General features: G+C 39.2%; 2 protein-coding genes and 1 long non-coding RNA gene across 3 annotated transcripts; 2 read left to right on the forward strand and 1 right to left on the reverse strand.

The window, feature by feature from the left end:
- The first annotated feature begins 438 nt into the window (after positions 1-438).
- On the forward strand, positions 439-15,161 carry LOC148426532 (ATP-dependent translocase ABCB1-like). The gene is made up of 28 exons (XM_088410568.1): positions 439-541; positions 2,575-2,638; positions 2,727-2,799; positions 2,887-3,049; positions 3,120-3,156; positions 3,221-3,412; positions 3,582-3,753; positions 3,833-3,957; positions 4,796-4,967; positions 5,062-5,175; positions 5,272-5,382; positions 6,209-6,334; positions 6,516-6,719; positions 6,790-6,960; positions 7,965-8,126; positions 8,229-8,417; positions 8,484-8,630; positions 8,699-8,803; positions 9,586-9,663; positions 9,802-9,885; positions 11,204-11,407; positions 11,483-11,583; positions 11,656-11,796; positions 11,973-12,129; positions 12,223-12,420; positions 12,546-12,752; positions 12,982-13,128; positions 13,209-15,161. Exons 2-28 carry the CDS (start codon positions 2,577-2,579, stop codon positions 13,413-13,415), a joined length of 3,849 nt encoding a protein of 1,282 aa, XP_088266694.1. The 5' UTR covers positions 439-541; positions 2,575-2,576; the 3' UTR covers positions 13,416-15,161.
- On the reverse strand, positions 6,206-11,066 carry LOC148426533 (uncharacterized). The gene is made up of 5 exons (XR_015865070.1): positions 10,984-11,066; positions 9,795-9,868; positions 8,550-8,716; positions 6,496-6,560; positions 6,206-6,332 (listed from the first exon to the last, which is right to left on the reverse strand). It is a non-coding gene; the product is annotated as an uncharacterized LOC148426533 (long non-coding RNA).
- A 426-nt stretch (positions 15,162-15,587) lies between the features above and the next one.
- Positions 15,588-26,988, forward strand: LOC148426534 (ATP-dependent translocase ABCB1-like). Its single transcript, XM_088409746.1, has 27 exons — positions 15,588-15,706; positions 16,245-16,311; positions 16,395-16,545; positions 16,634-16,682; positions 16,917-17,108; positions 18,073-18,244; positions 18,320-18,444; positions 19,519-19,696; positions 19,967-20,080; positions 20,297-20,407; positions 20,495-20,620; positions 20,750-20,953; positions 21,019-21,189; positions 22,174-22,335; positions 22,435-22,620; positions 22,697-22,843; positions 22,952-23,056; positions 23,623-23,700; positions 24,167-24,250; positions 24,319-24,522; positions 24,598-24,698; positions 24,780-24,920; positions 25,408-25,564; positions 25,643-25,840; positions 26,123-26,329; positions 26,555-26,701; positions 26,782-26,988. Exons 1-27 carry the CDS (start codon positions 15,657-15,659, stop codon positions 26,986-26,988), a joined length of 3,834 nt encoding a protein of 1,277 aa, XP_088265872.1. The 5' UTR covers positions 15,588-15,656.
- Positions 26,989-27,726: the final 738 nt, after the last annotated feature.

The raw sequence follows: 27,726 nt of genomic DNA on the forward strand, positions 1-27,726 counted from the left end.
CAAAAAATATGTATCGCTTTTAGCCATTTTGTTTGTTTGTATTCGCCTCGAGCGTTTGGAGGGCAAAACTTGGTCAATCGAGTGGGGTATTTCTGTCTTCCCACCCTCCGTGAACGCATCATTTCAGTCAACAACATAGGTTCGGACCAGAGCATTACAGTAATAGGTTTTTGTTGTGACCGCTTGTGTGGCAAGACTCTGGTTGAACATCAAGGCATTGTCCGAGTGCTTATGGAATGGAAAATATTCATTTTTTTAAGATGTTAAATTCCTTAATGTACATTTAATTTGACATTTTATGCCTGTTTATTATGTGACAGAACTTTTGGGGATGTTGGGGGATTTTAGTAATTCAGTTGATTTTTTTCAATTAATGAAACGAGGTGGCAAATGTGCATGACTGGAACTGGACCAAACGCGTCGTATTATAAAGTGTAGGACCGCCCCTAAAACCAGAGTTTTTCCAAATTTGGCCAGTGGGGGGCGTATCATTGCGAATGGCAGCTGGATCAAGTTGGAGCAGAGCTGAGGAGTGCAGCAGGTATGGCAAAAATGTTTGCTTTTGGTCATTCAAATACATTAATGCGACATAACATTTGCGAAGGCCATGGAATGATGCAGTATGTTCTCACGTGTTGCACGAAAACATTTGCCGAACGTGAATTTTGCTCGCCCATTCTTTCGGATTTACGTTTAAGAGAACTTTAAATGAACCAAAACGTCGAAGGCGGCTCTTTACTTTTTCCAGGCTTCCGGCTAAACAGTTAAAAAAATAAAAAAAATAAAACACATTTTTTTTTACTGGACTGTTTGTAAACATTGTTGTTTGTTTTGACTAAATGTAGGCGGAGTGCCAAGCAGGAAGACATAGAAGGAAGGGTTTTGTGTTCGACCAGGAAGTATTTCAACTCCGTTAGCTTAGTAGGTCATTCGACGTGCAACTATACTACGGATTTTGACGAGTTCATTAATATGTTACTACCCCTGAACAAAATCAGCCTCTCTGCCTCTCCGTTTCACCCACTGTTCATATCCTACATTAGAAAGATAAAACTCCGAATTTATAATCTGAATCACGCATAAGACAATGAATGCATCATTTCATTTATCGTAATGAGACAGGCAGCCGGTGGAGCTTATTGAGCGGAATCAAGGAGGCAGCTTTCTACATAAATTCCTTCATCTGGAAATAAAGCGAGAACAATTCCGCCAGAGTCGTACTTACTAGGAAGAATTGCAATAAACCAATAGAAAATAACACATACACGATTATTTCGACTGCAACAGTCTGTATACAAAATGTCAACATGCATGCACAACCATTTGTTCTGCACTTACACAATAACGCAAATAAGTAAATAGGTAACGGAGATCATATGCTTACACAATCAGGAGCAGATTTTATTTTTGACGTATTTATTTTTAATTACTTGGGCTATTGCGCAATTATCGTCCTTTGAATCAAAAGAGAATTGAGTAACGTCGTTACGCACAGGTATAGCCTTATTTCAGGTTATTTGAGTTTAAGCAACCCCCCTTCCCGATCACCTATAAAACAACTAAATATGAGACTCCGCGCTGTTTTTGTTTTTGTGTTTTGTTTCATGTGTAATTTTCTATTTGGACTATATAATTTAAATTCTATAGCTCAAGTTAATGCGTTTTTTCTAGCTTTAATTTGCGTTAACTTTCTGTTTACACTGAGTATGTTTCTGCGTGACCAATATTACATCAGAGTATGTTTCTGCGTGACCAATTTTACATCATGTGCAGCAGCACTTTGTATGCAGGAATGGCTTCTTTAAAGTGCGATATTAAAAAAGTTTAATTGCGTTATGATGGGAGTCGATACTAGCATTATCTGCTTTCTTGAAGCAGTTTACAAAAAAATGAAAATTGCCATAAATTACATTTTTGGGTGAAAATGCTATATTCAAGTAAATATGAGTTCGCTTAAAATTTATGTCATTTTGGGGGAGTGGATGTGTGTCAAAAGTACAGTATTAGCAGTACTCAGTATTGGTATCAGTGACTACTCAAGAGTTGAGTATTCTTGCTGGTATTGTTTTTTTTAAAAAAAAGTGGCATCAAACATCCCTAATCCATCTATATATAGTCATTAAAAGTCCTCATTCAAACACCTCGGAATGCATTATTTAACATCCTTGTTCTATTTATGTTTTTATTATGTTAGGATTAGATGGGTGACGAGCTAAACCGCCGTGTCACTGTGACCTTCTTTGCACTGCAACTTCATATCTTTTTGCACCCTGGCACACATCATCCACTGTACAGTAGTTGGAACCAGTTAAAACTGTAAAGTCACACATAATCAGTGAGCGACCAAGGCAGAATAAGAGTAGAAACCATTTTGTGAGACGTGAGACTTTCTTCTGGCTTTCAGCAGAATTAAGTCTCCATAGATTCGTGTAAATCTTTCTGGTATATACTGTAGTAAATACTTGGATTGATATCATGCAGTCTACTGGTAATTACTATTAGCATTGTGAGAATTAAAGATAAAAGAACTGTCCGAAGAAAACCTTTATGTTTTCAAACCCCTTTTTTTGACAGCCATGAGCGAAACGGATGAGTTGCAAAAGGACAATCCCAATCAGAAGACAGATATTTATCCTAGGTAATACGATGGAGCTCTTGAAGCAACCAATTCATTTGTAAATTGTAAATCTTTTAAGAATTTAATATTGAATATTATTTTCTCCCAGTGACAGCAGAAAACCAGGAAGCAAAAAGAAGAAAGAAGAAGGGAAAATCATCACAGTTGGCCCTATTGAACTGGTATGCTAGCTTTTTTTTTTTTTTCCAACAATTGCAGTCTTGTGTAAGACTAATAATGACCATTTGTGTTTGGTGACATGAGCACAGTTCCGGTTTGCGGATGGCGTAGACATTCTCTTGATCGTCTTTGGGACGGTGATGTCGGTGGGCCATGGACTGGTGTTCCCCCTTATGTGTGTTGTGTTTGGGCATATGGCGGACAGATTTATACAGTCCTCAGCAATGTCTAAAAACAATACCCGCTATCTCAGTGAGTCTTTTGACTAATAGTAACCTGACTTAACGATGAGGAATATCACACTTTTTGTCTCTATTTTTAGTTTCCGCCAACAGCACTTTACAGGATGACATGGCCGGGTAAGACCAAGAAGTAAATTTACACTCAGTGGGACCGATTTAATTATTTGTTTTGTCTTTCCAGCTTTTGTATTTACTTCGCCATCACAGGGGTGTTGGTGCTAGTGGCCGCCTACATGCAGATTGCTTTTTTTACACTGGCTGCGGTACGACAGGTCAAACGCATCCGAGAGCGTTTTTTCCACAGTATCATGCGGCAGGACATCGGCTGGTTTGACGTCAACGAGACGGGCACGCTCAACACTCGCCTTGTTGAGTGAGTAATGCAAATGACATCATCATCATTTTAAATGGCCCACCAAATGCTGATTTGATTTCAAGTTTCTGGCTAAAATACCAGACTTGCAAGTTGTCTTCAAAAAGTCACTTCAACAAGGTGGCGGATACTGCAATGACTTTACTATCATTTTTCTTGTTCGTGGCAGTGACATCTATAAGATCCAAGAGGGGATTGGAGACAAAATGGGGATGTTGATCCAGTCGCTTTCCACCTTCATCGCATCTTTGGTTGTTGGCTTAAGCATCGGATGGAAGCTCGCTCTGGTCGTCCTGTCCGCCTGCCCCTTGCTAGGCCTTTCAGCTGCCATTTTCAGTAAGGTAAACTTGCTCTTTATTCACCTTTTTGTCATCTTTAAAACAAGCTTCTGCTTGCTAAAGCCGACGTATCTCTTCTTAGGTGGTGACGTCATTCACAGCAAAAGAACAAGCTGCTTATGCCAAAGCAGGTGCGGTGGCAGAGGAGGTGCTTTCTGCCATTAGGACTGTGTTTGCCTTCAGTGGTCAGCAAAAAGAGATCCAAAGGTTGGCGCAAGATGTTGTAACCCACAAAGGGCGTTTGGGGCTGATTAACACTACCGTACTTCTCAATTGTAAATGACAGTATTGCACATACAAGGCTCAAAATAAGCAGTTTTGCATCGCCGTTTCTTGTGTAAATTTTGCACTTTGCGCCTCATGGACTCGTTAAACTGAGATTTCAAGTGCGGTGCCAATTGGTTTTTACAGCAACAATTCTTTTGTGTTCAAGAGTTCCAGGTTTTGTTCAGGTTACACTGAAGCTATAAGGAACAATTGCCACGGTTCAGGCCACTGTCGAACAACAAAGATGAAGAGAAGGCGTAGTTATGTCAAGTTTCAATGTGTAAATATGTCAAGATAATGCACTACACAGACCAACTTCAAAATAAACACACCAAATACATGGACCGCAATGCAATAGCCGTATTGAGCTTTTATTTTGAAGTTTTTCTTGAGAGCGCTGGCTGTGTTCCAATTAGTTTGACACAACCAAGTTTCTGTTAGCTGCTGATGTGAGGATGTGACTTATGGTGCATTCAAATGCAATTGGTAATTTCAAACTCATGCATTAATATCGCCAATAATAATAATTATAATATTTGTCAACAATACCATATTTTTGTTAAATAAAAGCCTGAAATAAATGCTCCATAAAATTTGAAAACTGCTCCTCAAACAAAGTGAATGATTCACAAAACTACTCTTTCTACAGTATGGAATGCCGCTACCACGGATATAGCTCCATATAACTCTGTGTACACACAGGCGTGTGTAAACCATTTCTAACCAGTCTTAAACTAGCAAAGATAATTCTTTTTTTTGTTTTTGTTTTGCCAAACAGATATCATAAAAACCTGGAGCAAGCCAAGAATATGGGAATAAAGAAGGCCATAAGTTCAAACACTGCCATGGGTTTCACCTTCATGATGATCTTCCTGTCTTACGCTTTGGCCTTCTGGTATGGGAGTACGCTGGTTCGGAGTCAGGAGTACACTACTGGAACTGTACTGACGGTGAGCAGGCGTTGAGGGAAATGTGAATTTCATAACAATACGGTGGCCCTCAAATATATTTTAATGCTAACGGTTTGTTTCTTTGTGTATGAAGGTTTTGTTTGCTTTGATTTTTGGAGCAATTGCATTGGGGCAGACCTCACCAAATATCCAGTCTTTTTCCAGTGCCCGAGGAGCTGCACACCAAGTGTACAGTATCATTGACAACGTAAGGAGAGCTATATTTTCTCTTTTCTGCCCTTGCCCTTTCGGCTACATTTTGAACCGCAACTTAACCAAAGAACAAACATTTTCTACTCAACAGAAACCGACTATTGATAGTTACTCAGAAAGTGGCTTCAAACCTGACTCAATCAATGGAAACATAGAGTTCAAGAACATCCACTTTAACTACCCTTCAAGGCCAGAAGTCAAAGTAAGCTTGTCACGTTGTAACTGATTAATTTCCGCCATCTTGTGGCATCTTGGTGCCAAGGAGCTGCGTTGAAGTCAATTGAAATAGTCATTTCGACAAAAGTAGTGCTTTGCTGCCACCTTGGTGCCAAGGAACTATGTTGAAATAAGTTTAGGAGGTTGGTTGAGACAAACGTAGTGCTTTGCCACAAATTGTAAAACTTTTAGAGTGATGGTGTATGTATGCATATTTTTGCCGAGGAACACAAAATTCCTGAAAAGTGTCGTTGTTTCCGCCTGTTCATTCTCTCCCCATAAAAACAAGCCACTACATACAGCTCTAGTCAAAAGTAACAAACTGTGACTTTAGGTTGTGTGTAAAATTGTCACATCTAGGCCAACTTCCTTGCTATGCATACCTACTCATTGCTTGTAAAAATTAAGATTTGCTTTCTTTTAAATAACAGGTCTTTAGAATAACCTCAGACAAATTTCATGATATTTAAGGATACAAGGTTTTAGTATGGATTGGTGTGTATTAAACAAACACCTCGCAGTAATTGCATCATACAATACGTACTCTTGAGTCGTAAAAAAAAAATTCCAATACCAAACCAGGCCATCCCAGGAATAGTACAAATCTGCATATAATTGAAACCTATGGAAATGCATTTGGAGGAAACAAGTACTAATTTATTATTTTATTTTATTATATTATCGGTTTAAATTGAATCAGGCAAATACTGTGTTTTTAAAAATCTGCATCATCATCATCATAAACATCATCTAACAGATAAGACATACTACAGTACATATCCTAACTTTGCACAATTGTTATGATTTGGCAGGTATTAAACAACCTGTCCCTGATTGTGAAGAGTGGACAGACCATGGCCTTAGTGGGAAGCAGCGGCTGCGGGAAAAGCACTACTATCCAGCTCTTGCAGAGGTTCTACGATCCTCAGCAGGGATCTGTATGGGCATATTTGTTAAAAAAAAAAAATGTTTTTCCCCCCATTCGCATCGAATATGAACAAACCTTTTAGAGAAATGATAGATTGCTAATCAACCGTTATGTTACAATAAAAGACACCAATTAAAGATAAACCCTCATAATAACATTTTCAAATCATACCTTTTTATTCCCACGTAAAGGTATCCATTGACGATCAAGACATTCGGTCACTCAATATCCGCCACCTGCGAAAGATGATCGGAGTAGTAAGTCAGGAGCCCATCCTGTTTGCTACCACCATCGCTGAGAACATCCGATACGGCCGAAGTGACGTGACGCAGCAGGAGATCCAGCAAGCCGCCAAGGAGGCCAACGCTTACGACTTCATCATGAACCTTCCTGATGTATGACTCCATTCAGTGACTCACAAACTTCTTTTCACAAGCCAGTAATGAGATTGTCGTTGTTGAGCAGAAGTTTGAGACGCTGGTTGGCGACAGAGGGACTCAGATGAGTGGAGGACAAAAGCAAAGAATCGCAATTGCTCGGGCGCTAGTCCGGAACCCTAAAATCCTTCTGCTGGACGAAGCCACGTCTGCCCTTGATGCCGAGAGTGAGACTGTGGTGCAGGCGGCACTCGACAAGGTACAAACGTTCTTTCCGATCAGTTCAGTAATGCTACGACGTATCTGTCGATACTTGTCCTTAATTTAAGGTATTAACTCAAGGCTTTCTTGGTGCAGTCTCATAATCACAGACTAAGAAATTACAAATTAGAAGAAGAGGAGGTTGCCTTTTTTTGAGAGAGAGAGGTGTATATCAAAAGTAGACCAGTCAAATATAATCAATGAATCGATTTTAATATTAAATCTATTTTAATAATTGAGTAATGGAGCCATTGTTTAACTTAAAATGGTCCAAATCCTCCAATTTCATTTTCTTAACATTTAGTTAGTCTAATTGCTGTAATCCATTGTGAAAGTTGTTTGATATGACCTTTTGTGTGTAATCAAAAGAAGAGATTAGATTTTTATTTTGGGAAAACAATGACCGAAACACTCACTGAAAGTTGATGAATGTGACATGAATCCCGCTTGTGTATATTTTACATCGCTAAACTCAAATTAAATAACAATAGTTGGGGAAAAAAAATCTAAATGGGGGGAGGGGGGGTCTATCCAGTTATTCAATAAATCTCAAAATGTTTTCATTAATTTTTGAATAATCATAAAATAACACTAAAATTGACCAAATGCTCAGAATTTCAAAATGCTTAACAGGAAATACTCTCATATTTCCTTTGTCATCTTTGAAGGCATTCGTTAGCATTGAATAATACATCGGCAAACGTCTATTTTTACTTTGGAAAAACAATCATCGTTTTTGCCATTTTGACATCTAACAGACAAAACCTAATTCTATTTTTTGTACACTTTCTTTAATGTCAATGAAAAAATAAATAAACTCATTTGCTGTCAGTGAATGCTTGAGCATTCCCGGCCAAACCTGTTAAAATACATCTTTGACGTTTATCGCCGTCACTGGTATTGATTGAGTTAATAAAGGGATGAAAACTCTTTTAATTGTAATAATTGTTAGTTGCAACCCTACTCCTGGTATTTTTATCGGAGGTTTTATCATTTGTGCAGGTCAGACTGGGTCGCACCACTATAATTGTGGCCCATCGCCTCTCAACAATCAGAAACGCCGATATCATCGCCGGCTTCCAAAATGGAGAGGTTGTCGAATTGGGCACTCATAGTCAATTAATGGAAAAACAGGGTGTCTATCATACCCTGGTCACCATGCAGGTAACGCTGGCGTAAAAGCACAACATTTGGGAGACCTGCTTTTAATATCAGAAAGAAGAATTCAATAACCTGCGTTGTGCTTTCCCCATCTCAATCTTGTAGACCTTTGAGAAAGCCACAGTTGATGAGCGGATGAGTATTGAGCTGAATGAAAAGAGCCCACGAATTGAAATGGTCGATGACTCGTCTCTGAAAAAGAGGAAATCCACTAGAGGTTTTTCCTCTGCTGGTTTAGAGGGAAACAAAGACGAGAAAGAAGCATTGATGGATCCCCAAAGCAAAACAGAGGAGGTGAGATTGGCCTATTTGATTTCGGGCTAAAGACACGTTTGAGCATTTCTCTCTTACTTCCTGCAGGATGAAGATGTTCCCTCCGTGTCCTTACTCCAAATTATGCGTTTCAACCTTCCAGAGTGGCCTTACGTTTTGATGGGGGTCATTTTTGCTGCCATCAATGGATTGTTACATCCTCTGTTTGCAGTCATCCTCTCAAAGTTCATTGCTGTAGGTTTTCAATTTGGGTCCAAGCGGGACTACTGGAAGCAAAATTCTCAATCGGCGTTCTTTTTCAGGTGATGGCCGAGGTTGATCTGGAGATGATCAGAAAAGAGACAGAATTTCTTTGCTGCATGTTTGCAACGATTGGGATTGTTATTTTTTTCACCATGTTTCTTCAGGTATGCATAGCCACATTCATACAATTCTACTTTTGTTTTATTTATCATTAGCTCCTAGTGAATGGCTCTGAAACCTAGTTGTTGCCTTTATTACCTTAATACTGTACTTCTCGATTATATTTTGCCAAGGAAAGAGAAAACCTTTCATGAATTCCAAAAGTTAGTTTAACGTCATCTTTTCTATTTGTGGCTCATCAAAATAAAGGCATACAATGTTTTGCAAAAGGGTCTGTAACACAATTTAGCAAGAGGTTGTTTATGTTCCAGTTGATTTACTCTTATTTTGAAAAGAAAAATGTACTGTTCCTGTATATATATATATATATATATATATATATATATATATATATATATATATATATATATATATATATATAATTTATTTATTTATTTTTATTTATTTTTAATCCCCAGCAGGTTAGGAACCCCCGCCTTTATATATATATATATATATATATATATATATATATATATATTATATATATATATATATATATATAAAATTTATTTATTTATTTTTATTTATTTTTAATCCCCAGCAGGTTAGGAACCCCTGCCTTAATGTGTCCAGATATGGTTCTCTGTCCAGAAAGCACATGTCAGATGGTGTTATAGTATCGCAGAATTTTTACGAGCTCAAATACAGGAGTGTAGTATCGGCAGGGATATTTGTTGATTTTGGTACTGACGCTGGTATTGGAGCGTCCCTCGTTGATTGAAGCGTCGCTATGGATGCAGAAAGACGGTGTCCGTCACAAGTATTCCTTTGTCACTTTTTACAGGGCTACTGTTTTGGAAAATCCGGTGAGATCCTGACATTGAAACTGAGACTTGCAGCTTTCAGGGCTTTGATGAGGCAGGTCAGTTAAGAAACAGATTCTCAGGAGATGCTCGTTTTACTTTGCAATTTACTGAATGTGGCATTTCTCTGTCAGGACAATATTTCTTAGTTTGAAAAGGAATTAGCTTGTTTAATATGAGAAAGAATTACCTTCTAGGACCTCGGCTGGTTTGATGACCACAAAAACAGTGTCGGAACGCTCTCAACAAGGCTGGCTTCAGATGCTGCGCAAGTACAAGGGGTAAGGATTTATTAGTTTTCCGCCCAGGTTTGCTCCTTTAATGCACAGGGTTACACTCTGAAAAATACATAAATACTCTATGAATAGCTTTTGTTAGTAATATTTTTTTCCTTTGTCTTTGTTCGGTATTATGCTGTGTTTTTTCAGTGTGCAATATCATCATTTGTTTCTACGCATATTTGTTTAGCAGTAAAATATTTCCCCTCACAGTTCATAATGATCTCAGACAGCCATTAACATTTTCTCAGATTTCTCTCGTGAAAAAATACACTCCCACAGTTCAAACCTAGGTAGGCTTCAAAAAGGTACTTTTATGGAATTAGGAAATTATAATAAATGGCTATTCCTGAATTTTCATATCTATTTGCTTGATTCAGGCTGACATTATCATTTTCTTGGGGGAAAAAAAAGGAGATTTTACTCAAGATTTTTGGGGCCAATCACAATTGCCCAAATAACCAATCAGTGATTTCATCACTAGAGTGGGTAATGTGTCTATTTAAATAACTTGTTATTCACAGTTTATAAACTGGGATGCTGTTTATTATCAATATTTAGAAAAAAAACACGATTTAACAATTTTTGCCATGCCCAATAGTGACACGTGCACAGGTATGAACATCAATGACCTCTAGAAGACAATGAAGAACTAGCCAGACATAATGTGATGTCAATCCAGGAAAACAAAAACAACTTCAGACAGAAATAATGGTTGCAACAACTTACTGAATTAACATTACTTATCTACTATATTGTAATAAAATGACTTTACAGCACCATGTATTTACAGAAAACCTATGTGAAGAAAAGAACAGTTATATAACTTTCATATAACTCAAATGAACGGTAATGCAAGTGCAAAATAAAAGCTTTCAGGATGCCCTGCAAAGCATTAATACAATGTATAAATAGGGGAACCGATTAATGACATCATTGATTGCTCAGCAATGAGATTACAGTTGATCAGCAGTCTTGTATAAAATGGTGAGTATCCTCCAAACACAATCAAGCTGATCAGATAAATAACACGCTAACTAGAAATAATACATAGTATTTTAGTGATCAATCCATGAGGTTATATACAAAAGAAATTATTACTTGACTTTGCTGCACTGTTCCTTCGACTGTGCCTCCTTGTCCTGGCGCGCAGGAGACATCACATAGAGGAGCTTGCTTTGACAATGGCCTTCAGTCTCTTAGCCAATCAGAATGGAGAACAAAAAAAAGCTCATTCTCCCATGAAAATAGGGGGGAAAATGCAAGAAGGTGGTAGTGTACACAAAATTCTACTTTCACAAAACATTTCACCTCTGCTCAGGTTACGGGACTCCGTCTGGCCACACTGGTGCAGAACATTGCCAACTTGGGCACTGGCGTGATTCTCGCCTTTGTGTACGGCTGGGAGCTGACCCTGCTCGTACTGGTCTTGGTGCCTATCTTGGCAGTGGCTGGAACAGTGGAGATGGAGCTACTGGCTGGCCAAGCTGCCAAGGACAAAAAAGAATTGGAGAAAGCCGGACAGGTGGGCATTTGCCATATGACCTACTTTTACGCACTTTCTGCAAAAATGCAAGGCATTTTCATGGCATGTCATCAGATTGTTACAGAAGCCATCGAGAATATCCGTACCGTTGCATCTCTGACCAGGGAGCAAAAGTTTGAGTCTTCATTTCAGAATAGTCTACAAGTTCCATACAGGTATGCGAGGGCCTTCATTATCTGTCCATAAATAGTTGAAATGCCTCTCATTGTGCGATATTCTCTTTGTAGAAACGCCCAGAAAAAGGCCCATGTGCAGGGTTTTGCCTTTTCTTTCTCCCAAGCCATGATCTATTTCACTTATGCCTTATGTTTCTGGTTTGGAGCTTGGCTTGTTCAGCAAGGACGAATGGATGTGGAAGGAGTATTTCTGTGAGTCACATTTCCTCTTGATTTATTCACTGCCAGCCCAGTAAAAACATCAATCTATAGCCGTCAATGGATTAGTAAAAATTCCAATTGAGAAATACATGGAAACAACTTTACATTGTCATGACTTATTCTTTGCTAAGTCAGTTGTATGTAAATTGTTTTTTTTTCTCTCTCAGAGTGATTATGGCAATTCTGTATGGTTCTATGGCAGTTGGAGAAGCTAATTCCTTCACTCCAAACTATGCAAACGCCAAAATATCAGCTGCTCACATCATGATGCTTCTGAACACACAACCTGCTATTGATAATCTCTCACAAGAAGGACAATCATTGGTAAGCACCAACAGGTCACCAAACAGTGCTCCAAAGATGTTGATAAGTAACTTCAGATGAAGTACATGTCTGGTTGTTTCCTTCAAAACCTAGGGCCAATTTGATGGTAATGTCCGCTTTGAGGATGTTACGTTTACCTACCCGTCACGCCCCAACGTACCCGTCCTTCGAGGGCTGAATCTCAAAGTGAGCAAGGGAGAGACTTTGGCCCTGGTAGGAAGCAGTGGCTGTGGAAAAAGCACCACTATTCAACTTCTGGAGAGGTTCTACGACACCACGCAAGGGGACGTGGTGAGACAATGTCTTGCTTTGTTTTGGATTGCAGAAGCATCTATGAGTTGGAAATCTTTTAAAATTGTGTCATTAATTTCATCTTTAAGTTTCACGTACATGTGCTTTTGTTATTGGTCTTTCAGGTGATTGATTCTAAGAGTGTAAAGGAGTTGAACATCCAGTGGCTGCGATCTCAAATAGGCATTGTGTCCCAGGAGCCCGTGCTGTTTGACTGCAGCCTGGCCGAAAACATCGCCTACGGGGACAACAGTCGTACTGTAACTATGGAGGAGATTAAAGCAGCTGCTGAGGCCGCCAACATTCACAGCTTCATAGAAAAATTGCCAAAGGTAAAAACGTCCATCGAAACCCGCGCTGTCATATTGTCCTCATTTAACCATTCAGACAGTTCTAATAGATTTTGCCTTTGGTTTTAATGATGAAGCAAAAAACATATCACATAGTTTTCAGAAAATACAAGCAAGTATTTTTCTCAAGCCAAAGCCTTGAAAACATAGAAGACCATTTTTGTCCAATTTTAATGTCTTATGGACTGACTGACTTTGTTTCCTGGAGCAGAAGTATGACACTCAGGCAGGCGACAAGGGGACCCAACTGTCAGGTGGTCAAAAGCAGCGAATAGCCATAGCCCGAGCCATCCTCCGTAACCCCAAACTCCTGCTTCTGGATGAGGCCACGTCTGCGCTTGACACTGAGAGCGAAAAGGTGTGTGATTACTCCATATTTGGCTGTCTGGTCTGGTGTGAATCCATTTGGATTTTTAGCGTATACTGTGTTTGATCCAGGTGGTGCAAGAGGCATTGGACAAAGCCCGACAGGGCAGGACATGTATCGTCGTAGCCCACCGTTTGTCCACCATCCAAAACGCAGACCGCATCGCTGTCTTTCAGGGTGGCGTGGTGGTGGAACAAGGGACACACCAGCAGCTGCTAGCCAAAAAGGGTGTCTACCACATGCTGGTCACCACTCAAATGGGCCATGAGAGTGAATGAATAGACAGAGTTGTAAAATGTTGATTTTTTTTTTTTATATATATTTATAGGTCTCAGGTTTCAATTACTGTTGACTGTTTGTTTGAATGCATGCCACCATTTGTGTGTCTATTAGATACACACAGTTGCAGGTAGATAAATCAAGCTCAGTGAGTCTAATTGCATAGATTAGTGTTTCCCAACTTTTATCAAGCCAAGGCATACAGTATTTTTTACATGAGAACAATGGGATTTACTTCCCCAAATCTGGGCCATTGTCTTTGGCAGCCATCTTAATTTTTGTCTTAGTTCTAGTCCTCCCGAATAGACGAAACTCTTCTATTTTAGTTAAAGGGGAAATCAACCTCGAAAGTTTCTTTAAAATAATACTTTCCATGCACTTGCACGAGTCTAAACACAACATATTGTTTAATAGTGCATTTGTGGAACGTGAATTAAGCATCAAAATCCACCATTCTTACTTCTCAAGGGCGGCCACTTTCAGGTGCCACCCAGCGACACCCCCACCATAACTGTGTTTTCATTTTACTCGAGATACCATGAAATGTACCCAAATTGCAGTGAAAGGTCGACTTGTACTCTTGAAATTAGGTAAATGTACAGAAAGGTTTTGAGTCAACGTTCCCTTTAAGTTTTAATCATTTCTATGTGAGTTTTATTTCAGTATTAGATGAGAAAAAAAAATGTCTAGTTTTAGGAGTAATGATATTACTTTTTAAACAAAAAACATTATTGCTTTTTCTTTCCCATTCAACAAGAAATTTAAACAAAACACTACAATGTTAAGTGAATAGGCTTAACTATCAAACAAGCCGACAAAAACACTTTCGGATCTTTCTTGTGAAATGACCCAGTTTTTAAAGATTTTTTTTCGTCGGTAACTACCAACAGGTCTAAAATCTGGTTCCATGTTTAAGACAATTACACTCAAACATGAGTCAATATACTGTAACAAAGCAAATGGATTTCAAAACAAAACAAAACACTGCACTAAATGGATAATAATTCCAGACCAATTAACGTGAAATTATTCCTTTGATGCACCTCATATGGCCCATGGCACACTGGCTGGGAATCACCGATCTAGATAACAGTGACAAAAGTTCCTTTGTTGCCCATGTTTTATGGGACATTTTCTCAGGTACCACCTATTTTGGAAACTAAATCAGGGAGACAGATTTCATCTGAAGATAACCAGTGAAAGTGACTGACACATAAACACTTAACACCAAGAAATATTTAGTGTAATAGGCATAACTGAAATGTGATGAATTTTGACTGACTTACTGACAGACTGAAGAGAAGCAAGGGATACAATAGTCGCATATTGCAGCATGCTAGCCAAAGATGAGGCATAGCATTGTATTATCCGCAGAATCACATATTTAAATACACATATTTTATCGTGTTATTCATTATTATTCTTGAATGTCCTGACATCTCTGGTCAGCCACACTGCTGCCAACAGATCCTACCTCACATTAATTGTGAATCAACTTGCATTGCATGTGTTATATTTGCATATATATTATATATATATCTGTGTGTGTGTGCGTGTGTGTGTGTACGTTGGTACAAATCAGATTAAATAATGGATGTAAATATTTCATTTGGAAACCGGTCCTTCTGCTTTGTTTCTCAATTATGTGTGCCTGCAATTTACAGAGAATAGTAATACGTGAATGAATTTGTTTTTCTGAATGTTAAATGTTAAAATGGGAAATAAATGTGAATTTGTTTTCAAAATGGTAATGTGACAATTATTCCGCCCCCATTTTTGGGCAGTAGCAATTTTGTAGCACTTGGTCTTTGGAAGTAGAACTCAGGTAAGGGGGGGTAAGTGTCTTCTAAATGTAACAGACCACAATGGAGTGTTGTTAACAAACCTGCCATATATTAATAGATAATTGCATGTAGTATATGTGGGGGAGTGGGGCGGGGGGGACTCAATACACAGTAAGTTTGGAATAATTCATTAGGGCAAATAAAAGTTGTGTTTGGGTGTGTGTACTCACAATTTCCCAGATCAAACTGTGTCAAGGCTGTTTTGACATTGGAAAATCAACAAGGGTGTGGAACAGCCACTAGATCTGAAGCACGAAGGTATAATTCCGTTTTGTCTCTTTCTTCACTATCAAGTGCTTATCATAGTGACTGTCATGGCTTGATTTTCAGGAAGGACCATTAAGAATCCCTCGGGAAATAACGTTAACTTTTGTCTTCCTCTGACAAAACATTCAAATGGATGAAACGGAGACATTTCAAAAATATACGACGGATAATGATTTAAGGTAAGAACTGCCCTCATTCAAACAGTTTTGACATGCTCATACTGAATATATTCTATCTATTGAGCTATCTGTCTCTACCTATGCGTTGACTTAATTAGATTAATTTCTCATTTTAAAAATCAGCAGTTTGAAAATTGGCTAAATTGTAAAATGGAGGTTTTGCACAAGCTGCAGAATGCGGGTTTACAACCTGTGTTTGCAATAGTTTATATGTAATTGTGGCATTAATCAAGTTAATCACAAGCCATGAAAATCTTTGTCACATTTACATTAAATTGATTTAAAATTAGTCCAGTTTCCATTAGTGTCTGAACATTTTTCTTCTTTTTTTTTTTTTTTTAATGAATCAAATCTTAAATATTTATTGGGTTCATTACTTTGATCAAAATCAATGAAAATCATAATGGTCCAGAATGACTTAAAAATCCACATTTCATCTATATGTAGAGCTTAGATATAATTAATTATGGATCAGATTTTTTTTCATGAACAAATATCTCAAGGAAAGAACGCAGTTACCATTTTTGTTTTTGACCAGTGATCCAAACACAGAAAAAAAGAAAGTCAACAAGGCAAAGGTACCTAAAGTTGGACCTATTGGACTGGTAAGTTGTCTGTCTTTATCCATTTACCATCTCAAGCCACAACAGTCAGGATTTACCTTCTTCTCCCCATGGCATGAGCTCAGTTCAGGTTTGCAGATGGCTTAGATGTTGTGCTTATAATCTTCGGCACTGTGATGTCGGTGGTGCATGGGGTTACAGTCCCCCTTTTGACCATTGTCTTTGGGAATGTGGCGGACACGTTTATCCTGTACTCAAAAATGTCTAAATTCAACGGCAGCCAAACCAGTGAGTTCAAAGAGATGGCAACAAAGAGCTGTTTGACTTGGCAATGAGTAGTCAATATTATTCTGCCTATTTTCAGATTCCACCATCATAATTCTGAAGAGCACTTTGCAGAAAGACATGGCCGGGTAAGACCGAGTCTTTAAAGGTGCAATATGCATACTCCATATTTCTAAATGCAAACTGTGGCAGGGTCTTTACTCTCTGGACCCGAATTTCCTATTTCTGGCGTACTTGATGTTAATCTGCCAGCAAGATTTGAATATAGCCTTCCTTCACTCATTAGTAATCTACTGTCAGGTGATACAGATTTACCAGAAAAGTTGAGGTATATTTGATGAATTGCGTTTCTTTCACACCAGTTTTACCATCTACTATGCCATCGCGGGCACGATTGTTATCGTGGCCGACTACATGCAGGCTGCCTTCTTTGCACTGGCTGCTGCTCGACAGGTCAAACGCATCCGCACGCAATTTTTCCACAGTATCATGCGACAGGACATCGGCTGGTTTGATGTCAATGAGGCAGCAACGCTTAACACTCATCTCATCGAGTAAGTACCGTAAAATACCCAAGGTAGGAATTTATTTATTTATTTTTAAAATCTGTTATCGGAATTGTTAATCCGTTGCTCCATCAGATAGTCAAATGTTACACTAACAGCAATTTCATCGAAATAAGCTAGCCCAGGAAAAAAGGTTATTTGTTTGTTTTTATTTCAGACACATTTATTTTTATTATTTGATGCACTTTTGAGTTTTACACTAATCTGTAACCTGAATAAATGCTTTTAAAAAGTTTTTACTAGTTGTTGAAAGGTGATTTATTTTGTTTTTTCTTTTAATGTTAAAAAGGATACAGTTTTAGGCATACTTATTCAATTTTTATAGATAATAATCTTATTTATAGTCAGCGTGGAGGGAGGCTTATCTTTCCTAAAACATAATTGAGAAGCACTGTGCTACAGGGATTATTTTTCAGCAGCAGGAACTGGCAGACTGGTCAGGAAAGAAAAATGAATGCAGCAATATACAGAGACACTGTATCCTGATTGAAAACTTACTTAAGAGAACTCTTGAATTCAGACTGGGGTTAAGGTTCATTGATCAGCCGGAAAATGACCCGAAGCACCCGACCAAGATCTCAAAGAATTGGCTTCAGCACCACTCTGTAAATGTAAAGTGGCCCAGACAGAGCCTAGACTTGAATACGATTGAACATCTAGAGAGAAAACTAAAAATGGTGCACTGCAGTTAAAGATTCAAGGTGATGGTAGAGAGGTATGCGTAATAAATAGGTGGTGTCAGTGGTACTAGTCTTGTAAGTAGACTCCATAAAGGTAAAAAGTTAAAATAATTGGCAAATATCGGCCATTTGGCTGATTATTTTTGGCTGATATTTGAAGGGCCATAATCAGTCAATTTAATAGGCCGGCTGAATTATCGGTCGGGACCTTAAAATAAGTGCATCATACCCAAATGTAGTGTGAAAAAAATGACTGATATTTAATTTCACAGAGGTGTCTATAAGATCCAAGAGGGTATAGGAGACAAGCTAGGACTGCTGATCAATTCCTTTTCCACCTTCATTTTATCCTTCATCATTGGTTTGAGCAAAGGTTGGAAATTTGCTCTGGTCATCTTAGCTTCCTGTCCCTTGGTGGGCATTTCGGCTGCACTTTTTACTAAGGTAAACTTTAGCCACCCTGTCCAGCATTTATGCTACAAAAAATGCAAATCTTATAAGGCTTTCTCTTCTCTTCAGGTGCTGACATCTTTCACCGCTAAAGAACAGGCTGCTTACGCCAAAGCGGGTGCAGTGGCGGAGGAGGCGCTTTCTGCCATCAGGACTGTGTTTGCCTTCAGTGGTCAGCAAAGAGCGATCGACAGGTTTGCGGAGGATTCCATGTGCTATTACCCAGCATATAGAGACAGAATAGTTTATACATTTTTTGCATTTCTTCTCATGAAAATAGCTTGGTGTATTAAAGGTTTCATCTCACCCGAGCCAGAAAACAAAAAATTTAGTCATCACTTCAAATAGTTTTTAGTCTCATCAAGACATTTTCACGTTCATCAGAATATGCAACCAATTGGTTAAAATCAACAATATCCGCAAGTCAAAACATAGAACTCCCTATTTCTGCAGACATCAAACTATGTCCAATAATATCCCTGCAAATCACACAGATACTACAGTTACCATAACTAATCTAATTTGCATACCACTACTGAATAAACAGCATTTCAGAACCACATAACTATGGTAAAAATTTAAATTTGACCTCAAATTAAATGCGGTATTTATTTTTACTGATCCCATTCAAACTTATGCTAATGTGCTTCTAAATCAGGGGGGGCCAAGTCCGCTCTTGACAGTCACAACCCAGCCTATTTTCGATTATTCCCTAATTCAAGTCAGGGTCATCATCAGGATTTTGCGAAGCATACAGAGGAGCTAATCATTTGAATCACGTGTTAGTTGAAGGAAACCATCTAAAACAGGCTCCATTGTGGCTCTCGAGGATCGGACTTGGCCACCCCTGTTCTAAAGGTTAGACTGCCCTTGTGAATTTCCACTCATGTAAAAAAAATAAGCGAAACAGAATTTGTCTCCCTTATCCTTCCAAACAATAAACCCCAAAGGCGACAAGACACACCTAAATTCAAACATAATTGCTGTATTTGGCTAGCTAAATTCATTCATTGGTTACACCTAAATGTTAAACAACAATCATTTAACGACCCCTTGGTGCAAGGTCCTCAGACCCATATTCATCAGATCAATGATTTTTAGGCTTTTTTAGTGAATTATTTCTCTTGTTCTGTGTTTGATAAGCTAGGAACAGAAAAAAAAAAACTTCACCTCTATCACTAGGAAGATGTCGGTATTAACCATCTGGACTTTCAAATTAGTTTTCATTTAACCAATGCAAATTCTCTGGTCTACGCTTCACCTTACAGATATCATAAAAATTTGGAGGATGCGGGAAAACTGGGACTTAAGAAGTTGATAAGTTCAAATGGGATCATGGCTTTTACAATCATGGTGGTCTACCTTTCATATGCTCTGGCCTTCTGGTATGGGAGTACACTCATTTTGAGTAAAGATGAAGAATACACTATTGGAACTGTACTCACAGTGAGTAGAGCCATTATCACCTGATTTTATGTATCCAATCTTAATATAACCAGATTCATTCCAATTGATATTGAGATAGCTAAAAAAGTATAGTGTGTTGCTGGCTAAGAAGGTTTGATAATGAACCTAATCAAAATAAATATTTGAATGATATCAATATACCATTCATACAGCATCATCAAATTGCACCTTACTACCTTTACAAAATGTCTGTTGTAAATTTTGTTTCCCCTACTAACGATATATAACTAACGATGATTTTGTCTTAAGATTTTATTCGTTTTGCTCATTGGAGCATTCGCCCTGGGTCAGACCTCACCTAACGCAGAGTGCTTTGTCATTGCCCAAGGAGCTGCACACCAAGTTTACAGCATCATTGACAGTGTAAGAACTTTATTTTCTCCCTCCTCATTAAACTGGATCTTTCACTTTGCTTTTTCAATACTGCCTCAAAATACCAAAGAGTGCAAAACAAGAATTTTTCTTGGATCTGAAATACACAAAGAAATGTTTTGCCTGTATCTCTGATGGAACTCCTGTTTTTCCGTTGTAATCAAACCACAACTGAGAGCAAAAGAAACAAAATACTTGCCTCAACAGGAACCGACCATCGACAGCTATTCGGCAAGTGGCCTCAAGCCCGACTCGCTCTCTGGAAACATCGAGTTAAAGAACATTCACTTTAACTACCCGTCAAGGCCAGATGTCAAAGTAAGCTTGTCATACTCTTTAACATCATCTAATAGAAAAACCCAGTCGCCTATGTCTACGCCACTCCATACTGATAATCCTTTGCAGGTATTAAACAACCTGTCCCTGAGTGTGAACAGTGGACAGACCATGGCCTTAGTGGGAAGCAGCGGCTGTGGGAAAAGCACCATTATTCGGCTCTTGCAGAGGTTCTATGATCCTCAGGAGGGATTTGTGTGTACACATTTCTAAAACCTTTCGTAAATGAGTAATCGCAAGAAACCAACATACTAAATCAAATCACCTACATTGCAACACTAAACAAATTGAAACGAGCGCCATATCGTCTTCCATATGTTTTAGATATCTATTGACGACCATGACATCCGTTCCCTGAATGTTCGCTACTTGCGGGAGATGATTGGCGTGGTGAGTCAAGAGCCCGTTCTTTTCGCCACCACCATAGCCGAAAACATCAGATACGGCCGGACCGATGTGACGCAGCGGGAGATGGAGCAAGCCGCCAAGGAGGCCAACGCTTACGACTTCATCATGAACCTTCCAGATGTATGACTCTATTCGACTCAAACTACTTTTCACGAGCCAGTAATGAGATTGTTGTTGTTGAGCAGAGGTTTGAGACGCTGGTTGGAGACCGAGGGACTCAGATGAGCGGAGGACAGAAGCAGAGGATCGCAATTGCCCGGGCGCTAGTCCGGAACCCCAAAATCCTTCTGCTGGATGAAGCGACATCCGCTCTTGATGCTGAGAGTGAGGCTGTTGTGCAGGATGCGCTGGACAAGGTATAAACACCACAACCTGAATATCCATTACCCACACCAAAAAAAACGGGGTGTCAAAATAACATTAGTGATCAATTAATTAATTACAGTCATTTTAATCTCTAAATGTATGCTTTCTGTATGTTAAGTGCGTTTTTATACATCGGGCTTCTTGTGCTTGAGTTCTTAGGAGTTGGAAAAGATAAGTATTAACATCCTCGAGCACTCACTGACGTCACTGTGTTTGGAATAACTTGATAGGCTTCTCCTGCGGGTGGCATTATTTTCAGGAAAAGAAGCAAGCAGACTGAACCATCGTCCCAGTCCATCCTTGTTTACACACAGGAATATTACTAAAACGGAGAGGTTATAATGTCTCTATCTGATTAAGAGTGACGAGCTATGGACCTGTGTGCTCTGGTTAGACAACATGGAAATGGGTTCCATTTGACTCATTTATTAATGGCCGCCTTTTAACACATACAGTACAGACAATCAAAGTGGAACACAGATGGTGATCTAGTCTCAAATACAGAAGAAGGTAAATAATACAGAAGAAGGTAAATGGCTACAACTGAATTCTTTAAAGTAAACCAACGATTGAAGCAACTTTTGTTAAAGATAACAATCTTTTCATCCGTCACTAACAAAATGTACAGTAACTACTACATTTAAAAAAACAACAACTTTGGTTGAGGGTTTTTCTCACATTTCTTCAGTAGAAGTTAAAAAGATAATTACATTAAATAATTACAGATTTGAATTATTCTCTACATATTTAATCTCTTAACAGCACGATAAAAGTGTTACGTTTAAGACAATGGGACTGACACTGTAATGCCCAGGAATCAAGTAAAATGGTCCACTTGTAAAAGAACCAAATAATTACAACATGTGCAACTGTGCGCAAATACTACTCCAACCCTAGTGTATACAGCAGGACACTTGAATCTTGAGTGACGGTAATAATAAAAAAAAAAAAAAAAAATTCTGTGACTTGTGCAGGTTAGACTGGGTCGTACCACCATTATTGTGGCTCATCGGCTCTCAACTATCAGAAATGCTGACATGATTGCTGGCTTCCAAAATGGAGAACTTGTTGAGCTGGGAACTCATGAACAACTGATGGAGAAAACTGGTGTTTACCATAGTCTCATTACGATGCAGGTAATAGTGTAATGAAAAGAATAAAACTTTCACTGAACATGGAAGGGATATTCATCTACCCCTAATCAAAATGCTTAATATTGTTTACCCATTTTGCAGACATTTCAAAAAGACATGGATGACTTTCAGCAGAATTGTATACAAAGTAAAAAAAGCCCAACAGTCAAAACATCATCTGAACTTTCCACATGTAGAAGAAAGCTGACAAAAATGTCTCTGTCTACTGGTTTAGAGCAAAGCAAAGAGAGTGAGAAGTTGGTGGATGACATAGGCAAAAAAGAGGAGGTAATTTTAGTGCTTTCTGTATCCAGCAGAGAAGAAATTGCAACATTAATCAATGGTCTCTCCTTGTCAACCACAGCACGAAAACGTTCCGCCTTTGTCGTTACTTAAAGTGATGCGTTTCAACCTCCCCGAGTGGCATTACAATTTGCTGGGGACCATCTCTGCTGCAATTCTTGGAATAATCCAGCCCATGTTCGCACTTATCCTCGCAAACTTCATGGATGTAGGTTCCAACTCTTGTCAACCAGCACTACTGTACTGCGTCTATTTTTAGAGAAATTATTTTTAAGGACAGCTCTGAATAAACAAAACTTCTCTTCCAAACTTTCAGGTGTTTACTGAGCTTGATGAAGCGCTGATGAAAAAGAATGCAGAATACCTTTGCCTGATGTGTGCCATTCTTGGATTTGTAGCTTTTTTCGCCAAGTTTTTCCAGGTAGCTGTACTTATATTCACAATACCCATTCACTCATTTACTGCCATAGATGGCTTTTTAAAAGTCTATTATTACTGCTCTGGTAGTGAATACGTTTCTGTACCATATTTTACAGACTATAAGGCACACATCATTTTCTAGTCAGCCAAATAAAGGGGCACAACCTAGTTTACCAAATAATATATGGATACGAATGCCTTGGTACACTTTTATTTTGAATCTGATCCACCAAAGGGACTCTGTCGCAGCTGACTAAAGTTGACCCCTGAACATCAAATCACAGGTCTAACAACAATTTTGTGAATCTAACATACTGTACACGTTTTTGGGGACTGTGGAATATCAAGCTGTTGGCACCTGCAGAGATTTTGACTTAGTATATGGGGAAGAAACAAGAAAAGATTCAAACAGGAAGAGGATTTTCTTTCCAATTGCTTTCAGTAACTCCCCCAAGACTGTGTATTTTATGTTGCAACTTGCTGATGACGCTGTCTGATCATCTTGACACCGTCACATTCGTATGTGTGTCGATATCCAAGAGTTCTTCTTTGTCTCACTTTTTACAGGGTTTCTGTTTTGGTAAAGCTGGAGATATCCTGACCATAAAACTGAGACTTGCAGCTTTCAAGGCTATGATGAGGCAGGTGTGTGGAACAGCGATTTCCAAGTAACCAAGCATCTACGGCTTCTAATGAGGGCATATGAAAACATGCCCGCAAAAGAATACAAAACATTTCGATGTTGTATACTTTACTGATCTCTGAATTAAATTAGGGCTGTCAGATTCGTTGCGATCAATTAGTCACAGTCATGAATAAGATTTTAATCTAATTTTAAATCTCTGCATAAGGCTTTACATATGCTGATTAGATCTGTTTTAAGGTATCGGGCTTCTTGTGCTTGAGTTGTTTGGAGTTTGAAAGCAAGTTCAATCCCACCCAGAAGTGGATATTGATTGGCTGCTAATTTGCTAATTACAGACTTGTTTAATGTATCTCTTTCATGTCAGCCTGGGTGAGGCATACATACATTCCCCACAAAACCTTTAAGAGGATATGGTTCAAGTTACTTTTAGATTTTTTCCCCCCTTTTTTATATTGATCTTATTAGGACCTCGGCTGGTTTGATGATCCCAAAAACAGTGTTGGTGCACTCACAACAAGGCTGGCGTCAGAAACTGCTCAAATCCAAGGGGTACTGAAAACGCTTCATTTCGTCCCATGTTTTCACAGCATATTTAATCATGTTTCATTTCTGCTCAGATTACAGGACTACATTTGGCCACGATGGTCCAGATTACAACCAACATGTTCAGCAATTTAATGATCTCATTTCTGTATGGTTGGGAGCTGACCCTGCTCATGCTTTTGTTTGTGCCGATCATGGTTGTGGCTGGAATTTTAAAGATTCAGATGATAACTGGAAAAGCAGACAAGGACAAGAAGGAGCTGGAGAAGGCTGGACAGGTGGGCATTAACCGTCCTTCTGTTGAAGATCCCGTGATATGCAATGTGCCATTTTTTTTCACGGCGTCTCATCAGATTGTAACGGAGGCCATCGAGAATATCCGTACGGTCGCATCTCTTACCAGAGAAGCCACGTTTGAATCTTTGTATGAAAATAAGATTCAAGTTCTCTACAAGTAAGCGAGACCATCCTCGATCACCTGTGCATAAAATGAACACGTGTTTGTTCTCAAGTGTTCTTCTCACTCTCTCTCCAGAAACTCAGAGAAAAAAGCCCACGTGCACGCTTTAGTCTACGGATTATCCGAAGGCATGCTTTGCTTCGCCTATGCAGCCGGTTTCGCATTTGGATCTTGGCTCATCGTGCATAATCGAATGAACGTTCAGGCAGTATTTTTGTGAGCAAAATCTCCTCATTATGGACTGTGAATGGAGTCGTTGAAGAACGAAAAGTGACATATCTATTATTAATACTAATTCATTCAATTGACTTTGTCTTGTACTACAGTATAACACAATTGCTACTACAATAAAATGGAAATTATTTTCTACTACTACTACTACTACAGGAAGAATACAGGACGATCTGAATACTTTGTAGTGATATTTTGTTTTTGCAGTCCAAGAAAAAGCATGGTAAAATATTGTATACATTTGAACGCTAGCATTTTCACACTAGCTTGTTAATTTTCTATCTTCTTGATTAAAAGAAAAAAAAATGAAAACCGGTACATTTTTAATAGGCATTATATTACAGTATGTTACAAATATCGCAAGAATCTCATCTTCATGTACTCAATCTCGTGAAGCATCTCATTTTGCAGAATATGTGTCCCGTCCCATCCCTACTAATCATGCCTAATGAGTCAAATATAACTTTTTCAGAGTGATGCTGTCAATTATATATGGTTCAATAGCTGTTGGGGAGGCTCATTCACTTTCTCCAAACTATGCAAACGCCAAGATATCGGCTGCTCACATCATGATGCTTTTGAACACCCAGCCTGCTATCGACAATCTCTCACATGCGGGAAAGTCATTGGTAAGTTGCCAATCGGTGCACCGCGACACAGTTTATAGCATTGATAAAGTAGGCGTGTCTCTTTCCTTATAACTCCAGGACCAATTTGATGGTAATGTGCAGTTGGAAGGTGTTAAGTTTAACTACCCCTCACGCCCTGATGTTCCTGTCCTTTGTGGGTTGGATTTGAACGTGAGCAAGGGAGAGACCTTGGCCCTGGTAGGAAGCAGTGGCTGCGGTAAGAGCACCGCCATCCAGCTGCTGGAGAGGTTCTATGACACCACGCAAGGGAACGTGGTGAGACAAAAGAGTTTTTTTTTTCATTTCTCTGTTTCTCCCAGTTTTGTTGCACACCTGCTATACATTGACAATAAGGCATTTAAATCTATTCTATGTTTGTGCTGTATTGATGACACCACGCAACATGCTTGATTGCCCATGTTTAAAATAACCTCAGTTATTTTAGCCTACCTTGTGACATGGTCCAAATTTCCTCGGCTGTAACTTGGTTGGGAAGCTTTTCCTCAATGTCTTGTTTCACATTTTTGCGTTTTTTCTTTCTTTTTTTTTCCTCCCTAGATGTTTGATTCAGTAAACGTGAAAGAACTGAACCTCCATTGGCTGAGGTCTCAGATAGGCATCGTGTCCCAGGAGCCTGTGCTGTTTGACTGCAGCTTAGCCGAAAACATCGCCTATGGAGACAACAGTCGCAATGTAACTATTGAGGAGATTAAAGCAGCTGCTGAGGCTGCCAACATTCACAGCTTCATAGAAAAATTGCCAAAGGTAAAAACATCCATCGAAACTCGTACTGTCATAGTGTCCTCATTTAACCATTCAGACAGTTCTATTAGATTTTGCCTTTGGTTTTAATGATGAAGCAAAAAACATATCACAGTTTTCAGAAAATACAACCAAGTATGTTTCTCAAGCCAAAGCCTTGAAGACATAACAGACAATTTTTGTCCAATTGTAATGTCTTGTAATGACTGACTTTGTTTCCTGGAGCAGAAGTATGACACACAAGCAGGCGACAAGGGAACCCAGCTGTCAGGTGGTCAGAAGCAACGAATAGCCATAGCCCGAGCCATCCTCCGTAACCCCAAACTTTTGCTTCTGGATGAGGCCACGTCTGCGCTCGACACTGAGAGCGAAAAGGTGCGCGATTACTCCATATGTGGCCGTCTGGTCTGATCTGAATCCATTTTGATTTTTAGCACAAACTGTGTTTGATCCAGGTGGTGCAAGAGGCGTTGGACAAAGCCCGCCAGGGCAGGACATGTATCGTCGTAGCCCACCGTTTGTCCACCATCCAAAACGCAGACCGCATCGCTGTCTTTCAGGGAGGTGTGGTGGTTGAACAAGGGACCCATCCGCAACTGTTTGCCAAAAAGGGTGTCTACCACATGCTGGTCACCACTCAGATGGGCCATGGGAGGGAATGAGTAGACCGAGTTGTAATATGTTGAATCTTTATATTTATAGGTACCGAGTTTCAATTCGTGGTGGCTGTTTGTTTGAATGTATGCCACTGTGTGTCTATTCACAGCTTATTTACAACATTCAGCATTCACTCTCTTTTCCTTCTGATGAACTCAGTTCACGTTTGCAGATGTCTGCACTGATGTTGCACTGATTATCATTCAGTTGAGAGTATTTTTAAACAAATGCACATCATCGTTCATTTCGCATTCAACATAATGCAGCATACATAAGATGAGTAATGTATCATTATCAGAATCACACATTTGAATACACATATTTTGTTGCATAGTAAATATCATTTACTCATTCTTGTCCTTGAACGTCCTTACATCTCTGGTCAACCCAGCCACACTGTTGCCAACAGACCCTGTCACAACCTGTCGGTTCAGACACCTCATTCTCTCTCTCACAAATCAGTTCAACCACAATCCAGTCAATCACAGTTACCAGCAGCTGCTACCAATTTCTCGGCACTGCATTAAACCCTCTCTCTCCATGCCAGTACCCGCCAGATTGTCTCGTTTCCCCACGCCAAGCCTTCCAGTATTACCCTCACCTGCCTGCTCATGCCTCGACCCTGTCTGTCCCTGACCACTCGCCTCCCTGCCAACCATTCGGTTCAGCTTGTGTCTCTACCTAGCTGGTCTCCGACCTGTCCGATGCCAGCGGCTACGCTTCCCCCGGCTCAATTAATTATG

The sequence above is a fragment of the Hippichthys cyanospilos genome, chromosome 3 (genome assembly GCF_059441005.1).
Source record: "Hippichthys cyanospilos isolate Australia breed blue-spotted pipefish chromosome 3, RoL_Hcya_1.0, whole genome shotgun sequence".
Classification (NCBI taxonomy): domain Eukaryota; kingdom Metazoa; phylum Chordata; class Actinopteri; order Syngnathiformes; family Syngnathidae; genus Hippichthys; species Hippichthys cyanospilos.